This window comes from Lepisosteus oculatus, chromosome 2 (genome assembly GCF_040954835.1).
Source record: "Lepisosteus oculatus isolate fLepOcu1 chromosome 2, fLepOcu1.hap2, whole genome shotgun sequence".
Taxonomy (NCBI): domain Eukaryota; kingdom Metazoa; phylum Chordata; class Actinopteri; order Semionotiformes; family Lepisosteidae; genus Lepisosteus; species Lepisosteus oculatus.
In genome coordinates this window covers 20698279-20718718 of record NC_090697.1, presented here as the reverse complement: position 1 = coordinate 20718718, position 20440 = coordinate 20698279, and the positions used below count along the sequence as shown (strand labels likewise).

Below are 20440 nucleotides of genomic sequence, written 5' to 3'. Positions count from 1 at the left end.
ATTACATGTAAAGCGCTTTGAGTGGAGTGTCCAGAAGTGGCCTCCTCTATTTTGTTACCTTTCTTGTTTTCTCATGTTAGTTTGAATCCACTCTCATCCTTGGTATATTCATACTCTTGAGGGAGATCAGAAAGGAGAGTATTTTGGTACTCTGAAGTGTTCTGGGTTACTTAATTATTGCCTTTTGCATTGCCTTCAATATGTACATCGAAATAAAAAAAAAACATACAATGAAACACTGCAAATAACCGTCTAGTGCTTTGGAATTTTCAATTATTGAAGTAGTACATTCCTTTTAAAAAAACATTTATTTCAAACACAAGTCTCATTTTTGGTCTGATTAACCCAGTCTTTGGTATATCATACATTCCACTCCATTTAAATACAAGCATTTTTTCAAATCAATTATGTGTAACCTTGATAGTGTTGTACAAGTGACATTTTATACTTTATCTAGCCTTTGTAGTCAAATGTTATAAAACACAGCATAAGCATGTGACTACCATGGGTCAATATTTTGTAACTAATTGTGATATAACATCCAGAAAGGTGAATTAAAGCCATTATAGTACTACTGTACTACAATATTCTTTGTACACTTTCTTAGAGTCATTAAATATTTAGATAAAAAGAAAGCAAAGCAGACACATTTATAATAAATTGCTGTTAAAAATTGTATGAAAAGACGGAAACTTATTATTTCATGTCAACATGCATAATATACTCTAACAACAAACACAGAGGATTGCTTCAATGATTAAAAAAGCCCGTAGTTATTGAAAGAAATCTGCCTGATTATCTTTCTGTTTGTTCTTGTGTTCTATGCTGGCTTGAAGAGCTGTTCTTCTAGAAGTTTCCAAATTGTTGCTCCAGTTTGGGGTCAGATGGATGGATTTTCCATCGAATGAGCTGATGGTGGGCTAGAGCGACAATCCGAAACATTACAGAAAAAATATCTAAACCAAATACACTTAAGCATGAGAGAAAATGAAACCTAAAATTGACTTTCACGAATATTGCACACCCTAGCCGAATATTTGTTGAAACTAGATGAAATAGTGAACAACTTAGTCAAATATGGATAATAACACTTTTCTATTTTTGCCGGATACACATAACAACAGCACCCAGCAAAATATTGGGCATTCACATCAGGTGTTTAAGTAAATACAATTTCATGACAAATGTTACCTAAAATGATACAAGCCTTTCCTTATTGGCCTTAAAGACTGGCAACAGCTCCAAAAACATGTTGCATTAATAACCTTTCTTGATTTCTCCGTTAGCTTTATTTTTTGTCTTTACTCACTTAACCAATTGGAAGAAAACAATTGGTCTGGTGACATTTTAAGAAACAAGAAGCCAAGTCTTACAGATGTCAGTCAATATCTGCTATCCAAGGACAAGAGATGATTCTTAGCTAGGATCCCTGCGCAGGAGGGAGATCTTTCCTTGACTGACCATGAGACAATAGGCCTGTGATAGCTCTGGTACTCGTGGGTTCTGAGTTTGAAGTGTTTCTATTGAGCTGCTTTTCAGCTTAGCTGTCCAGCCAAGGAGGAGTTCAGGTTTTTGTTTTGCATTTGTGGCGTTTTGGATTATTTTCCTCAGACCGATGGTACGATATCCCTTATACAGCAGGGATAACTACAGTCCTGTGCTTAACTGACCACAGCTGGGCTACAATCTTGAGCTCCAAAGGAGGTTGACTACCAGATTGACCGGTATGAGAATGTGGAGTTACTGTTGTGTTTTTTGGCCCATTAGACAATTAGTGAACCCTGGGACCAAACCATCTGAAATACAAAACGTTGTTTCTTGTTTTTCAGAGCTATTTTTAAATAAAGTACTGCTTTGCTTTCATTATCTATGCATGCTCCCCTCACATCATAATCAGGAAAACCTTAGAAGAGTATCACTATTTCTAAAACATTACTTCATTAATCTACAGTCTAACTAGTAGGTTAAGGCACAACATTGTGCAGTTTCTCAAAAACAACATAATTAGTCAACCTCTTTGAGGTTTGTAACTGTTTACAAAATGCTGAGACATCTCAAGAAATGTGGTAATATTCTTAGGAAAAATACAAATTATACAAATACTAGGATTTCATCCCTGAGGTGCCAGTCAAAGCTTTGCATTTAAAAAAAATATTTCATAGCACAAAAACCTCCAAAAGTTAAATATTAAAATAAACAATTTCACAAGGGTTGAGATGAATTCAAAACATTTTTGGTTCAAAATTTCACCATCAGAAATGCAGTTGTTCCTTTGATAAATATTCCACAATTTTGTAGTCCAATTTCTATTAGAAAGTGAGGATTCAAAAGTCTTTTGTATCCCATCTCCATTAAATTTCCACTTTACATTATGTTACCAGAATGGTTTCAAACCATTATAAGCCAAGAGTTCCTGCTTTCATTCTTAAAGAAATCTAACTCTATATTTGCCCACATGGTCCAAGAACACACCATTTCCGTTTTGTTGTTGACTTCAATCCATATTGTGTCCAGTGATCATGGTAGAATTCTATATACATACAGTTTATTAACAAAAAAAAATGGTCAGTGCTTCTAAGTCACCCTTAGTTCATATGGATATAAAGCTTTGTAGAAACAGTGCTACGTTTCCAAAAGTCCTGTTTTCAGTCACATTTATATGCTAAATGAATAGCTTATTCTCACTGCACAAAGCAGAAGACCTCCTCCATTTTAATGCCCTCAAGGTCTGGCAAATTGTTATTATTTCCAAGCACAATCTAACAGGTCATTTTCACACACGGGGCTCCTCCCATCACTAGTAATAGCGGTTCAGGCTGCGTGTGCCTGGGATATCTGGCTGCCCATTCATCCAGATCTCCCTGATTATCCGTTCTCTCTCCTCCAGCCTCTGGGCTCGCTCCAGCTCCTCTGCAGAGGTGAAGACGTTCATATTTAAAGTCCTCTCGAAGCGGCGATGCCGCCGAGCAGACAGGTCGGAGGTGGTGTCCCAGTCACTGTCACTGTCACTGCTGTCACTGTCACTCTCCACTTTCTTCTGGCGCTTCTGGGGAACGGTAGTTTTACAGTCCGTCCGGCAGGAAATCTGCACCACGAGTGCACACAGCGTGAGGATGAGACCGAGACACACTCCAGACACGAAGTACAAGGCTGCACGCTCAGGGTTTTCTGTAAAGAGGAAGTGCAGTAAGCTCAATGTATACCAGGAATTAACTAGCCATATCCAGCCATCATTGTTATTATTATGCAGTTTTATCAGCTCCTTCAAAAACACTCATATCTGTACAATAGCACACATAACATACACAACAGAGGAAATAAAATGGAAACCACAACAAACTGACTTAGTGAACTTAAATTATATACTTTTACATTAATATTAAAAGCACTAATGAAAAAATAGTTTTTAAGCATATATTTGTTTTTAAATATTGACAACTGCAGTCTCTAATGGATATGGACAATAAGTTCCAAAGATGTTGGGTTACATATGACCATTGTATGGAACCTGATCTGCTGATTCGGGTCTTCTTAGTTTGCCAAAGATCCAGATTAAAAGATGGACTATAATCATGCAATATTTCTTATGAGCACAAGAACTTTCAAGTTCACGCTAAAATATCACTGGGAGTCAGCACAAATGAAAAAGGATGTGTTAGTACAAAGTATTGTTAGTTACCACGTGCACTGCATGAATCTGGGCATACTGAAGCCTATCTAGTATCTCAGTATACAACCCTATAAGAAAGGTGTTACAGTAATCTAACCTTGATGAAATGTATGATGAAAAGATAAGATTGTCTTAACCCTGCACTGTTATGCAGGTGAAAGACCAATGTCACTGTGATGTTCAAATGTGCTTCAAACCATAACACAGAATCAACAGTAAAACAAAGGTTTCTAACTTCCATGAAAAATTTGATTTCAAAACCATCAACACCATTGAAGTGATACACTTTGTAGAGTTGATGTTCGGAGCCTATGAGAATAACCTCACTCAGTCTTATAACAGTTTAGTGTCAACATTCTGTTGAATATCAGATGATGCCTTTAAAGTGCAGAAACCGGAAATAAGTACACATTAGCACTGCAGTGAAACTGAAGCCCATTTGGTCCCATATTAATCATAATGCTGTCTGCACTTAAAATGAAATTCCAACCAACTTTATGATTTGACCAGAGGTAAAGGCCAATGGTCTTAGACGACAAAATCAGATTTATTCAGTGGTGGAGTGTAATTCTCCTGTATTGCAGATTGTACAATGTTCTACCACATATACAGTACATGTTATGCCATATGCAAATACATAAATATTAACATTAGTTTAGCTAGTGGCAGCCATGTTTCTTAATATAGAAAGGTCGTGCCCAGTTCTTTACCTGATATGTAAGTGTAGGCTGCCAGCACATTGGTGATGAGCGTCATTTCTGTGTTGATTGACCTGGACTCCATTGTGTGGTTCAAGACCTGCCGGTCATCTCCATCTACAGCATCCAAAAAGGGCTTTTCTTCCCTGGAATAAGTTTCAGACTCCCTTCCTCTCTTCTTCTTCTGTTCTGTAGGACACACAGATGAGAATTACATGTTGAGATCCCAAAGCTGGAAGCACTACTACATTTAACTTGCATTACATCAGCCTTTAGTCTGCTTCCATTTCATTATAAGAACACTACATGTGGATATTTATAGCACATTACCCCCAGTAAATTGTAGCTTGGAATACACATCCATAATATTAAAATACAAAACAAAATATTTACACTCACATTGCAATGAAAAAGAACAATTGTATTGTCATTCTAGGCATTTTCCAAATATGCATTAAATGTTCAGAAATTGGTATGAATTGTGATGAATTATAATAAAGAGAATGATGGAATTGGAAAATATGGCTATTGTGTACGGAAATGGAAAATGTTTGCATTTCCCAGTTACAATGAACCACTTAAAAGGCCTTGAATAAAAGGGTATTGTAAGGAGGTATTGCCTATAGGAGGAGTATTGTAAGGAGGTATTGTCTGAAGGCAAAAGGGAAGTAAACACTGGGTAACACCAAAGGATCAAAGAGTGTTCCTAAACATATATTCTGGTTATTTAACTACACAGTAAATCATTAGGACTGCCATATTAAAGAATAAGAAGTAAGCAGCCATTCCTAGGGATGTAGTTAGCCAGCCTTCATAGGAATGGACCACGGCATAAATACAGGGAAGGAGCACAGACAAGAATAAGACATGAAAAGGAGGAAGCAGAATGGTGGGTGAGCTCCATTTTCTAACCAGAATGGGAACCAGATTCTGGCTAGGAAGCCTAAGCATTATTATAAGAGAGGTTACGGTCTTATTAATTTGAGAAAATTCTGATTTCATCTATTCTGGAATCCTCAGTCTAAAAACATTCTCTTCTATGTACAGTAAGTGGTGCACTGTTAGAATATTTGAATTAGTTCCAATTCACTTAAGAGCATTTGTTTTTTAGTTAGAAAGACTCACTCCTGAATAGAATCCATTTTCATTAACACACAGGTGCTATTGTTATGGATTTGGATTACGCGGGCAGAATTGTGGGTTACACAGGCCTATAGGAATTAGGACTGTGGAATTCACCAATTGTAAATAGCTTTATTATAACCATTGTGTATATTGTAAAATTGTATTAGTTATTGTTAATAAATGTGTTGACCCTGAATTACTGTATCACCGTATAATCAGAATTGTGTCAGAAAATAACAAGAGCATACATCTGTGTAGTGCTTGGGCAATTTCCTGACCCCAGAGTCAGGGAAACAAGTACATTTCAATCTTTATGTGAAATCTTTAACTTTTTCCTTCTCATTCTTAATGTTCACAAATTCAGTGCCAAGACATGGTTATGTTTCCCTGTCATCTTATACTGTACATGGCGCTGCAAATGGAATTTGAGTAAAACCCTAACTGCGGTTTAGATTTAGAAAGAGGTGGGAGAAGGGAGGTGGTTATTTTGAATACAAACAGCGCTGCCTTGGTTTTAATTCAGAAACATAATCTGTAAAAGAACTAAACCTCAGCGTGAGGGGTGGCAATCGCCCACTGTCAGACCTCACAGGATGTTTGTGTCGCAAATACTATTGAAACACAATGAAAGAGTTACTTGTAAAAAGTACCCCTCAGGCTCAAACACTGCAATTATTAGTACTTTTAAATTTTAAATAGCTATTACTATTTTAAAAGACGCACATAATTAGGCCCTTATTATCTTTTCTGTTACAGTATGTATCCCAATCCAACACCAAACTCAGCCCAAACTCCACTGACAGTAAAGATGGCACAGACTACTTTTAGATAGATACTTTATTAATCCCGTGAGGGAAATTGCAGAATTTTGGCAGTTAGAAGTTAAGCCTTTAGTATGATTATTGTCAGTTAAAGAAAAATAAATGACAATTTTCAGTATATTAAACTACTTACAGCACCGTTGCCCTGTGTGCCTTTCACGAGTTGCTAGCAGTAAAATTAAATGCAACACAGTATCTGCTGTAAAACAGCTCAGACTTTTCTCCTTCCTTTTGATACTGGTACACATGAAGAACTAACTAGAAACCTGTTTTTCCAGAACAGAATACCAAGCAGGGACTCCTGTTGCATGTATGGCTTTAATTATATGTGGCACTTAAGAATGGTTGTGCTTTCTGTGAAGCTCTTTCAGAAAAGAGCTACATTATTTTAAATAAACACTTGCTTGGGCACTTGTCTATTTTTGAAAACATGATCTCTTAGTTTTGTTTTTCAAACTGCCTTGAGAGGTTCAAAGACATATTTTCACATTTTCTTTTCACTGTAATTCCTGTTTCTTGAACTCCAATTGTTTAAGCCCCTTTAATTAATCTTTTGGTCAAGTGCCATTTTATTTCACAAGTTTTCTCCTTTGTGTCCTGGTTTCAAATCTTGGAAGCATTTTAGTTTTTTTTTCCACTTTTTACTAAATTATTTTCAACATATTTACAAAACATTTGCTGGTATATTTTTGTTGGATTTTTGTCTTGTGTGATTACTATTTTCCTGTTTTTGCAGTTAAAAATAACATTTATCAGTCATGTGAAGTTTTCCTTTTCTCCATATTTATGCATATTTTTGTTTCTGTTTTATTTCACTTAATTGGTTCAAGCTGGATTAAGCAAAGTGTGCTTATATACTTCTTTTCTCCACTATGGCAGTATAATGATTTCTGCATTATACACTTCAAACTTTTGATTATCTTTGTCTCATTTTATCTTTCCAAATATGCTCACTTCTCCTGTGAATGAGAGGGACGTACAGTACCAAGTTCTTCTAAGCGAAGGAGAAAATTTTACAGACACCTAGTTTTAAAAATACCTAAAAATATTTAAGTAAAGAACATTTTTGATACACAATCAGATTTCTGTTGCTATTTATCACACACTTCTACACTACCTACTGTACCATTGCATTTCCAGAACTATGAACGGACACACAGTTTTCTCAATTAAGGCCATGGGTGAAACATCATATTGGTAGATTTCTATATACTGAGATTGATCTAAATATTGATGTAAATCACAACAGCAAAGCTGACATTTGCTGAAATACAAATATATGTACTGTTAATATGTCAGCTTAAATGTATTTTTCCTTTAAGCTCAAATGCTGATGTTATAATTTACATAACAGGAAGCGTGAATAGGAATAAAGAATTAAATTACCTGGCAGGGAACCAGTTGTTACAAATGTTGGCCCATCAGGAAGAACACCGTCTCCTATAATGTTGGGGTCGTGTAATCTGGGATGCTCTGGAAAGCTGGGGTTGTGAGAGACTGTTCGCTTGGAATCAATGTCCTCCAGCAGTTTCTTTGGGACTGAAGTAAAGGAAACAATTTGTACTCTTAGTCACATCTCACTGAATCACCCAAACTTTTATCCAATTATTGAGAGCACTTTTCCCGAAAACATTCTCAGCATCCACCTCCATATCCTGTTAGTCATCATTATTGTTCCTGTATACTTGCATGCTGTGGATATTTCTCATCTTGATTTAGCTCCTCCAATCTGACCACACACTTTACATCATTCCCCCCTTTCCCTCTTATCAGTATGATCCACTTTTTACTGGAAATCTCCAGCACTCTAAATAAATACTGTATGAATTAGTTCTGGCTAGAGAAACTTGAGAGGAATATCAGTTAATACCGAAGTGAAATTCCTTTTAGATTCTCATTTAGAATCACTTCTTGCATGTCTCACAACAACAGCAGCAACAGCAATTTATGTCACATCATCCTAAAGCATTTAACATGTATAGGGGACCCACTTCATCCACTTTCATCCTGAAATGGGGCGGCCAGTTTCTGACAGCAGCCACACCGAGGCAATAGACTAGAACTTCTCCTATTGAATTAAGACAGGAACAGATTTTAGCCAGGAAACTGGGGTTACACCCTTACTCTTTCCAACAATACTGTGGGCTCCAAGTAGTCAGAATCTTGGTTTACCATCATACAGTATCTAGAGAATGGCACCTCCTATATCATAGGCAGGCCATTCAGCACACTGGTGAACTGGTTGAGGAACTTTGGGTCCCAGGGGAAGCATGCCACCTACTGGTCTACCAGCACCACTTGTAGCAGCAGCCTGGTTTTCCTTCAAACTTTCCACTCCAGTACAGACCAGGTCCAGCCTTGCTGGGTTCCAATGGTGATTACTAAATAATGAAATCACTGAAGAAACGGTCAGAGAGCTTGACGTGTTCTGTATCTTTTTTTACTTTGTCTAATGTTTCCAATATTTCCCCAGAAGTAAATTATCAATTCAAAATGTAAAAATCATTATATTCACTTAACTGCCAGACAATTGGCAAAACATAAAAAACCCACCTCGATCACTTGCACGTTAGGATGTGATTGTGGCAATGTTAGTGTGTTACTTTACGCTGTTTGGGGTCATAAAAACCAGGGAAAATGTTTACCAATGATGGATGAAGCAAAATGACATGACTGCTACAAGACAAAATGGAAGATGTCAAGAAGTGATGCTGAGGGCAAGTATGTCAATGTCCAGGGTCTCTGGTCTGGCGTGCATTAGTCAACAATATCATGTCTGCCACTGTGAATCAACTGCACAGGATAACTCTTCACCAACAGCAATCAGGGTAGCCATGCGCAAGGCAGTAAAGTACAGTGTAATTAAAAATCTGTGACAAACAAATTTGCTCTACTGAGGAACCTCCAAAACTCCATTCACAAAGAGCTCAATTCACATACAGTACTTACACAGAAAGTGTGATTAGAAGTCTGTCTTTCTTTAAAGGCTTTCTCAACATTTAACACACATACACATAAACTCCCCCCATAATGCTCAATAATAAACCTACAAATTCTTCCATCATTGTTTATTGAATATGGCAGTGGTTCCGTAGTATATTACTCAAATAATTTTTTAAAAAGTGATTTAGAAACCACCTAACAAAGCATTGTCTGATTTAATTTTCAAACGGAAAATAAATGACAATGCTAATTAAAGGATTTGTAGACTAGTGAATACTGATGCCGAATTAGAGAAAAATGTTTGGACAGATCTTTAGTAAAAAAAATTGGACGTACAAAATTTCCCAAGACTACTTAGGCACTTCTCCAAACTCCTTTGAAAGGACTATAAAAAATCCCACATCAAAATCACCAGGGACACAGAATCACTATTTTTATCTCCCTGGGAAAGATTAATAAATGCATCTTAAATCCCAATATTTAAACAAAAGACTTAACTTTAAAACTTAAAATTCATTTTTTGAACACAGAGTTTGGAATGGCTTCAAGGTTACAAAACGGGGCTATTTTAAATATTCCTGCATTACTATAAATTGCTCAAATAAATGTCATTAAAGTGTATAATTTTCAAAATTTATTATAATTAAAATTTTGTTTATATTGGAAAACCCTTACTTAACATTTATTTTCTGAGCAAATATTTGCTTATGGACAAATTATTCTCATATAGATATACCCAGTCTTTGAACAAACAGCTTTTATTGTTCTTTCCCTACCGCCTTGAGATGTTGGGAAAAATCCAACAAAATTCTTGAATCCACTTGTGTTCAATGAAACAACTATGCAAACAAGACAGCTCCAGTAATTAAATGCTGCATCCTCCCTTCTGGTCCAGATGAAAGTGTCTTGCAGAGTGGCAATAACACACTTTAATAGTATAACTCCCTTTGGCAAACATAAAATGTTCTAGACTGGGAGATGGAAGTTAGCTGGTTGATTCTGATAAAACAATGTGGCTGTCCTCCATCCAGTGCATGCATAATTAAATTCATCTGCCTCAGTCTGTGAGAAAATCCCCACTTCTTCTGTTCACGATGCCAGACGTCTCCTGTGTTTCCTTTGAAACCATCTTTTGCTGAATGGGCAATGCATTGAGTAACTTCCTCATCGCACAGGAATATTAAATAAAAGCGGTATGGACTGCTCTTTGGGGGCAGAGAATAAGAGCTTCTTTTCAACAGCCCATCTATGATTCTCTGCTGCACACCAGCTATAAGGACTTACAGGTAGAAGACACTTTTTCTTACTTTTCTTAATACATTACTGTATATATACTGTTTCCTGGGGAGGTTTTGAAAACGTTTAATTGTTTGCAATGCCCATTGAAAAGCCGGTGACATCTAAACCAGGCAGAATGTCATATTTCTTTTAAAGGGATTCCAGTTACAACAACAATACGAACAAAAAAGGATAAATGCATGTAATGGCCAATAAACTACTAATTTAAACTATTCTATTATTGCAAATTTTCCCATGATCACACAAGTGGATGTTGACATCTACACAGGCATTTAATAAGACAAGCATGGCCATGATTTGGACAATTGCTTTCTCTTCCTAACTACAAATAGTTTGTACTGTATGACTCTTCTGCTAGATCTTAGCTTTTTTCCTCACATCCAATCCTCAATCCAGGATTTCCTCAATCCAGGACAATGCACAGCAATAGTGTATATACTGAGAGTACTTTAATTGCTCTGTTGTAAACAATCATTTGTAAAAAACAAAATCTGATCTGAAAGGTAATAATAAGTATACAAATGAGCAAAAGTGCAAATTAACATATTTTATACAATGACTGAAGATATATTGGCAAGTTAATTTGTTTTGTTAGTTGTTACAAGGAACACATTAGTGTCAATGGGATTGAAGCTGGGATTTTCCAATCACATGTAAGTGATTTGGATAATGGTATAGGCCTCCTTAAAATTCCAGCTGTCAAATTCCTGATGACACAGCCAAGGAGGACAGTTGAATAAGAGACACACAAGATGAGATTATAACAACTAAAAGAGTTGCAGATTCACGACATTATAAGCACGTACAAGCCAAGTAAAACAATTTCACTAGGTTTCAAGTTTTGAACATTGTAATCGCAAAAAAGACTGCACCAGGAGAATGAAATTAATTAAATACAACTGGTAAATTATCAGCTTTAATAAAGGTTTTCGGGTCATCTGAGCATGCATGATGGCAAATTAAAAGAGTGAAATTACATGTGTGTATATTTCTTAAATTCACTGTTAATATGAATTAACCACTCCTTCTTTTCTATTAATGCAATGGAACTGAAAACGTATACATACATACAGCATCTTCTTTACAGCTCTTTTAATCCCAAACCTTCTACAAACTCTTCCTTTTACACAGTTCCTCAGCCGTTTTGTCATTTATACAGATATAAGACTGACTATCAAACCAACATCATCAAAATGCAGTCTTCATTGAGGTTATACAGTACTTTTCACACGGCATGAAGGGAGCCCTCACCTGAATAAAAAAAAGAGTCCTTGAACACCAAACCCACAAGGAGTTCCCACACATAGAACTGCATTCCACTTGCACTCTCTGTTCCCCAGATCACCAACCACAACCTCTCCATTTTACAGAGCAGCCCTTCATCTGGAGCTTTTCTACAGACTCACAGACTTTTACCTGACTATCTACAGTAATAAACAAATCCTTCTTGGGTAGAGTTCGCTTAACTGTCCACATCTGACGTCCATGTCAGGCACTTTCTGTTGCAATAGAGCCCCACTGTATCCTCTGCAAATGCTTCAGGTGCTGCTCTTCCTGTCTCTTCTGGGATTCAATTTTGGTCACACGTGGGCTTTAAGCCTGCACTCCCTAGACAGTAGATAACTCCGCCATGGCAAAAGACTGGATCTTCTACCACAGTCCAGATTTTAGGGGGGTGTGACATCACTTATGTAACTGACTCAGTCCATGAGCCCTATTGCAGTATAGAACTAAATATCCAATGACACACACATGGCCATACTGCCCATTTTAGGATCTCCTAAAAAAGACACCATTTCTCTTATTTCTCTTGTAGAATGTGCCCCCTACCATTTGCATTGGTAAAACGGGAAGAAAAGTGGCCAGCCAGGGCCAGTAGCCAAACAGGCTGTGATTCCTATGTGGTTCACCCAATATAGACGTAAATACCCTCGAATTAAAGTGACATTCTGCACTTTAATTTCATAGTCATTGTTTTATTTCAAATCCACTGTGCTGGAGTACAGAGGCAAAACATCACAAATTGTGTCACTGTCCAAATACTTATGAACTGCACTGTATCTTAGATGTAAAAGTACCTTAAGTAGTCATAGAAGATTTTAGTTCCTGAAATCTATGAAACACCTTAAATATTAATGGGCAATATTGTGCCAGTAGAGTAACTACAGTATATAAGGCCTATTGTATTTGTACTGTACTGCCATTTACAAAAATTCTAAATGTTGAAGAAATTACTGTTAAAATGTGACCATGACTAAATAGTGATTAAATGTGATACAGTATGTTATTATGTTAAAATAAACATAAATGTAATTATGCAATTAAAACCAAAAATATCATTAAACGTTTATCACAAACTGGAAACATATAGCAACCAGTGTTCAGAGAAGAAACAGCAGTGATAGAGCAACTTCAGAACTTCACATTCTTAATTCTTTTATAAACCCTATACTTCTTCAGAGCAAACTTTTCAAATCTTCTTCACTATATCACCTCCTGTATCCTCTTACCAGAGTAGCAATATCTACCTCTCAAGTAGTAACAGGGGGGCTCTGTCTCTTTAAATTGTAGACAATTATCTAGTTTGTTTAATCAGCTTTGTACTGCACAGAAGAAATAAGTGCTAAGAAATAAGATAATACATCTAATTAAATAAGGAAGTTCACACAACATACACAGTGATAAATCTAAAACATAGTAGAATACTGAAGAAAACAGACTGAGGGTAACTACAACTTAAAAATAAATCATAAAGTGAATGAGACTATCATGTTCGTGCCATCTAATAACATTCAGTATGTTGAGATATAAGAGGGTAATCCACTCACAGCTTGTTAGAGTACATCATTTATTCTTGAAAGAAGATTTATAACTTACTCATTAAGACATCAGTTAGTGGTCATCTGACTAGGTGGAAAAAATCCAATGCATTCTTAAACACAATTTACATATTAAGCATTACAGTCTCAAATTCTAAAATATTAAGCAAATAATTTAGTTTGGAGTTGGACCAGGAGATGTCTTCACATAAACAAATCACTACAGAGGAGCTATTTACAACTGTCTCTCCAGACATCAAGGATTATATTGGTCGATTAAATTTAAAAAATCAAGCAAGGAAAAGATTTAATAGTTAACAGACTCTATGTGCTTTGGCTCCACTGCTAAAAAATGGATTAGCCATCTACTAATAATATATTACAAATAAGGGAAGGAGAACAAAGCGACAGTTCATCAGTCAGAAAAGGCGGATTAGAAACACGTGTGCACAGCCCCTTGTATTTAAAGGGCCTGACCAGCTGTGCCTGGATTCAATCATCCCCCAGTGAAGTTCTATTTAAATTGTGACTTCAAAGCCCAAACAAACCATTGTTAATTTGATTCCCGTAAAGTTTATGAATGGCAGACGTGGTTATTTGGCATCTCTAAAATATTGGAGTAAATGCTTTTCGATGCTGCAAGATAGATTTATGATTTTTTACGTGGCTGTCTCCCAACACTATCATCTATATGCGACTATACTGTACCTAAATAGGAGTGAAGCACTAAGGCAACAGCCATTCCTAAATGCTGTCTACTATGGACATCAATGGAGCTTCCAATGTGCTAAACTAAGGTTTTAAGTAGAGTACAATCCAGTTGGTTCCCTCTCCTAAATGGCTCCACTTACCAGAAGCTCTATAAATAGCTAATTTTATGGTCCTACAAATTTCCCCATGGTCTCTGCCCTGCCCAAAAAGTGAAATTTACAGTGCGGCTGATAGTATATCAGTTAACTGAACCCAGCTGCATTTCATTAAGAGAAAAGGATCCAAATGGGCAAATGGGACAAAGTCTTGCTTAAAAGCACACAATGGTGACACTCAAGTTAGTGGATGCTTAGCTTGTGACTAGAAACTTGTTGACACAAGAACATCTTGCCTTGGTTTAAAATGCGAACTAACACAGAAGCCAGAAAAATGGTAATGAGGGGTTAAACCTTGCTACTGGATATGCTTGTTTGCACCGCAGAGTCTTACAGGTGCACAGTTAATAGGAATGCTTTTCTACACCTGACAGTGCTTGGGCCAATTGCTCTCACATGCAATTGCACTTTCGCGGAGGTCACTGCAGAAACCTGCTGGATCTGTTTCTCAAACTTTACTTATTTTGCCAGTACAGCTTATGACAAAATTAGATGTTTGTTAAAAGATATGAAGCAACACAAGAGGAGCTCAACTACAGCTTTAACAAGAAGCCAGCATATATAGGGGCTTCTCTTATTTCAATTATTTACATTATATTAGCAGAGGACTTATTTCCTTGCAACAATGACACAGGTTAAGTGATCTGAATGTGAAATAATAGTTGTATCATGTGCATGTCATAAGTAATGAAATGTAAGGCAAAGAGCATCAAGTGTAATGCTTGGTGTGGTGGACAAGCACAAAACAGCACACAGTTCCTGTCAAAGTACAGCAAGGTAAACTTAGCTTGTGTCAGTTTAGACTGCTGCACTGTCATGCATAAAATAAGCACCAACCCACAAGTATTTGAATTTGCTTAATATAAGACAGGAAACAAGGCTGAACTGTTTCATGAAAGGTTCAGTTAGGAAGCACAGGAGTTTCTATAACAAACTACTGAAATTGATGGCTAGAAGAAACAAATCACTCCACACAATGAAAAATAATGTACAATGACAGTGGCAAGGGTAGTACCCACAGACTGAAAACAATCTAATGTACAGTCCATCCTTAAGAAAGGTTAAAAGACAGAACCAATTAATTATAGACCAATAGGTCTGACTTCTATTACAGTAAATGTAAGGTTATGGAAACAATTTAGAAAAGGTAGCTCTTGCCTATCCAACTTAACTGTATGTTTTTTGAACAAACAACAAGAGTGATATGTACAGAGGCCATATGATGTGATGTACTGTATTTCAGTTTTCAGATAAAACATGTCATTAAAGATTATTTCTCAAATTGCAGGCAGTAGGCAATTTGGGAATCAAAGCATACAGTATGGAACCACGAGGAATGAGAATTGGTTAAAAATAAAAGTAGAACTAAAGAGTGAAGAGTCAACATGGGTGATGTAATTGTTGGAACAATAATGGAATCTATAGGAGAACCATTGTTCTTTTTATGTTGGCACATGATTTAGATCGTCTAGGCAATATGGAGAAACAAAATGGCAATATATTGTTATATTATATCGTTTGTAAGGCATATAATCTTATAATTGTATAATGCACTAGTACGGCCTCATTTAGAAAACTGTATACAATTCTGATCACCAAGTTATAGAAAACATATTGCTGCTCTGAAATCTATCCAGAGAAGCGCAACCAAATGTATTGTAGGGCTTTAGGGAATGTTCTGCACTAGCAGACTGAAGAAATCAAACTTAGTCTTGAACAGAGAAAACTTCAAGGGGTCCTGAAACAAGTATTCAACAATTCTTGAAGGCACTGGCAGTCAACCCAGTGGATTTCTTCAGAACGAATAGCGAAACATGAACCAGAGGGCCAGAAGTGGAAGTACTTATTTAAAACTGTTATTTAAAACCAATAACAGGAGTCTCTTCTTTACTCAAAGGGTTGTGGGAGTACGGAACAGGCAGGACAGCACATTGTTGAAACCGACAGCTTGGATTCTTTCAAGAAATGGCAGCAAGAGATCCTTGGATCTATCACTATCTATCACAAGCGCTGTATGTACAAGGCTTCCAGTATAGCAGATGACCCCTCCCACCCTTCCCATTAATTATTTTCCCTACTACCATCTGGAAAAAGATATCACAGTATACGGGCTAGCTCCACAAGATTCTGTAACAGCCTTTTCCCACTGGCTGTCAGGCTTCTCAACACCCTGGTACTGTACTTGCACCCACTCCAATTCCAGAAACAAGGTTTAAACTCCCCCAGTGCTTAGTGTATATTGTGTGATGTATTTTTTGTACTATTCTGTAACAGCTAAATGTGTATATCCTGTGTATGCTGCCTCTGTTCCGGTGTACACTGTCTCAGTTTGCACAATCTTTATTTATTAATATAAGGATTATTAGTCCTGTCTACAGTACATTGTCTATGTCAGTGTCTTGTCTGTAATTGCACCGTGGACCAGGAGGAACGATATTTCTTTCCACTGTATACTTGTATATGGCTGGAATGACAAATAAACTTGAACTTGAACTGGATCCATTAGCTTTGGAAACCAAGCAAGCTAGATGTGCCGAATGGCTTCCACTCAATTCTGACCCTTCTTATTTAGTTAAGAAAGCTTGACATTCAGCCGTCATTCAATTGATTAAAGTGAACTGGCACCCAAAAAAGCTGAAATTGGGAGTGTAGAAAAGTAAAAATACCAATCTGTACTGAAACAAATGTTACGCGATTCAAAACATGTACTAAATAATCAGATGTAATATGTTTCTAAACTGCATTCAACAAATGCAGCTGGGAACTGCTGTCCCAGTTTTTCAGACCGCTTATTAAATCTCGGTAACAAAATAAACTTATTGAGGAACTTTATGAAGTCGTCATGTTATAGCAAATTTGCATTTAAGTTTCCACAAATTGTGACGTAATGTCACCATAGATGTTCCTGCTCACTAGTCTCTGTAATAACTAATGTAATGTGATGTACGAGCAAATAAGTACAGGTTGTGCAGCAGACATTTCACCCCAGAAATGCTCCATACACTCTGCATGCACAGTTAACAAGTAGCATTTGTCCACAAAGCTGTCTCATAATCGAGAGTAATATTTCTATTGGATAAAAAGAAACGTATTTACAAGCCTGATTCTTTACAATATAAAAAAGTGAAATCATGTCACCAGAAGTTTTGTTGCCTCATTTTGAATAGCAGAATATGGCACTGTGCAAACCTGGAAATTATATCTATTTTGTGATGTAAATTGGAGGTTTTAGATTCTGCTTTATATATTATTATTATCTTATAGACGATCCTCCCAAAAGACCAAGAAAACCTCAACAGGATTGCATGGAAATAGAGCTCTCTTGTAGTTTAAGAAAAGAAAAAGATAAGACTTAAGACAAAGCCATTTTAGTCCATTTAGGTTGTTTGGTAGTTAATAGCTAACTGATCTGAGGATTGTTTCTTTATTGTAGAGCACTGTGACTGCATTTTCAAACAGCACAACTTCCTGCTATAATTAGGGTCTTGCCATTCTTCACATACAGTGGTTAACACTCCATGCTAAAATACAGTGATTATTCACTTAATAAGATAGGACCTAAACATTTTCTAGAAAACTTGAGAGCATAAAACATGCTATATATTCACAAACAAAATTCCACCTGTGCCAAATCAACACCTGCTTTTTGCTTATGAGAAAATAAAGTTGGGAAGTGACATGTCTTCTTGGTTTTTACATTTGTTTTGTAACATTAGGAGTTTGTATTTTAAACTTTATAATGGTGGTAAACTTAGCATGTCTCTCGTTCTGTTAAGTGACTTTTGACTAGTTCCTTATATAGGCTATGACACTGAATCCTGTGGAGCCATTGTCTATCTACTAGTAATAATTTATGTGGAATCCGCTAGGAGCAGCTGCTTTGTCTTGAGAACCAATGACAGTAAAGATGTAGCTCACTGCAGCACAGGTTTCTGGTAAGCATTATTGAAAAACAAGGTGAGCATTAATTTGGTTTCTTCTACAGATGAAATAGCATTATTTTGACTTCATGCTGTACAGTTTAAACTTTATTTGTAATATGGATTAAAAAATGTTATTACACAATGTGAAACCTTTTTGCAGTTCCAGTAAGGAAAGTCAGCCCAATAATTTATTAGCAGACTAAACAAAGGAGTGGAGTGGAGTTCAGATTCCAGATTCTTACAGTATAGAACCTGAAACCCTTTTTTATTCTTAGGTGGCAGACCTCATTTGCCTTATTAAAATCAGAAAGTATGGTGAAAGAAAACTGTCTAAAACTAAACCTTTAGTTATTTTTTGTTAGTCGAATTGGGACTAATCTAAACCCAGAATCATACCTTTTTACAAAAGTTAATTCACTATAAATTTGGAAAAGAGAGTGGATTGCTTCAGAACTACACAGATAGGGATTGTAGCTGTCCCTGTGTGAAAACAGAGCAGGACTGTTTTTTTTTAAAGAAATGTTATAGTTAAATTTTCTGCTGAAAAAGAAAAAAAAGTCACAGAACCCTTAAAGTTGTATACTAGTTTTAACTACTCCGTTTTTCAGAAAATCATCTCAGAACCCATAACAAGGCAACGTATAAGAGACATTTTGTGTTTGCATGCATTCTGATTCCACAGTCAGCCGTTTGATAGCCTTTAAATAAAAAAGGCGTGTGAGAAAGTCTCTGGGTTAAACTCTAGGAAAGGTCAAGAAATTCTCAGCAAATCTCAGCTGGCAGAGCACATGTTCTTTCGAAATTCAGACTTGTCTTTTATTTCTGTTCAGTACAATTTAAATTGTCCATGTCTCCAAAGCCAATAAAACATTCAAAGAATTCATTTTTCAAAATTATTATTTTTTTATATAATTATTATTATATAGAGATTAATAATCCAAAATGTTAACTTTCATGTCTCCAAAATGATAATTATAGGAAGATCTCAAGTAGGAGGGTAAAGACATCTTCATCTTCAGTTTAAATGCGTGGGCTAAGGACTATCCTTATGACCAATAAGAAAAAAGACTAATGCCCCCTTAAAAGTTTTTTTTTTAAATTATCTGTGAAGCTTGGGATATTTATTCTCGTCAACGTTTGTCAAAGGTAAATAATAAGATAGTTTTCCTGTGATTTTAGAAAAGAAACACAAAAACATACAGGTACTTTAGGAATCTTAGAAAAGAAAAGGGCAAAAGCCTTTTGAACTATTTACATTTGCTCCGATTCAACAAATTATATCCTATAATCTGAGGACTATGAAGTTCTATAATTCAACTCAGCCTCTCAATGTCCCTAAGGATTGGAGTGTACCACATTCACATTTCCCAGCAGGGTTGACATGTCAGGATAACCTAAAAGCATGGTAATACTGAAAGAACATATTTTGAATATTAAAATACACATTAAAACTAAATACACTTAGTAACAAAATTTGTATTGATTCATTCATTCATCCATTTCTAAATCACTGTATCCCTTACATGGTTACAGGAAAGCCTGGTAGTTATTTGGAAGTTCCCTACATTTTAGTGAACATGGAGGCACAAACACACACAGACACACAAGAACAAATGTTTCCCAGAAGCCAACTAACCTACCAGCATGCGTTAAGACTTTGGAGAAATTGGACCGGCCAGAGGAAAGCCACACGAACACGAGGAGAACGCACAAACTCCACACAGATACAGCAGCAAATAAATTCAGGAAATTAATCCGGAGTTGCGAGTTAGTAATGCTAGCCACTGCTCCACCAATTACTGTATATGATAAAGCTGAATGGCATCTGTATTGCATCCACTGCTCTTGCATTAATTATACCCTTCATCTTCAGGTCTCAAAGAAAATAAAATTATAGCCTATCCCTCTTTATACAAGATTATACCTGGCCATTGGTTGATTTGCAAAAAACAAATTACCTAATGTGGGTAAGCTAGCAAATTGTGTTAAAAATATTAGCCTCTGGAAATTCTTTATATCATTATTCCCCAATTTCTTTATTTTCAATGATTTTCAAAACTGTTTTTTAACCAGTGCTTTAAACGTATAAATAGACTTTCTATTAACATTTTCTTTTAGAAAAGCAGTGCTAAAAGCAAAAATCTACAAATACTTATTTATGAGAATATGAATTGTGATATGATTCTATTTTGAAGAATGAGGACTGCTTCAAAGTTTCATAGATGATTCAGTGTGTTTTCTATTCCTTCGGGGCCTTTCCTGTCCAATTAATTTGA

The 20440-nt window shown here is 36.2% G+C and overlaps 1 protein-coding gene across 2 annotated transcripts in view; it reads right to left on the bottom strand.

Moving 5' to 3' along the window:
- Positions 1-289: 289 nt before the first annotated feature.
- LOC102698994 (protein eva-1 homolog A) overlaps positions 290-20440 on the bottom strand; it is an 82581-nt gene continuing 62430 nt past the window's right edge. For both annotated transcript variants that reach the window (XM_015339055.2, XM_015339056.2), the window contains 3 exons: positions 7701-7853; positions 4381-4557; positions 290-3168 (listed from right to left, as the gene is read on the bottom strand). In XM_015339055.2, the coding sequence (XP_015194541.2) occupies positions 2798-3168; positions 4381-4557; positions 7701-7853 (701 nt within the window). In that variant the 3' untranslated portion in view covers positions 290-2797. The remainder of the gene's footprint in view (positions 3169-4380; positions 4558-7700; positions 7854-20440) is intronic.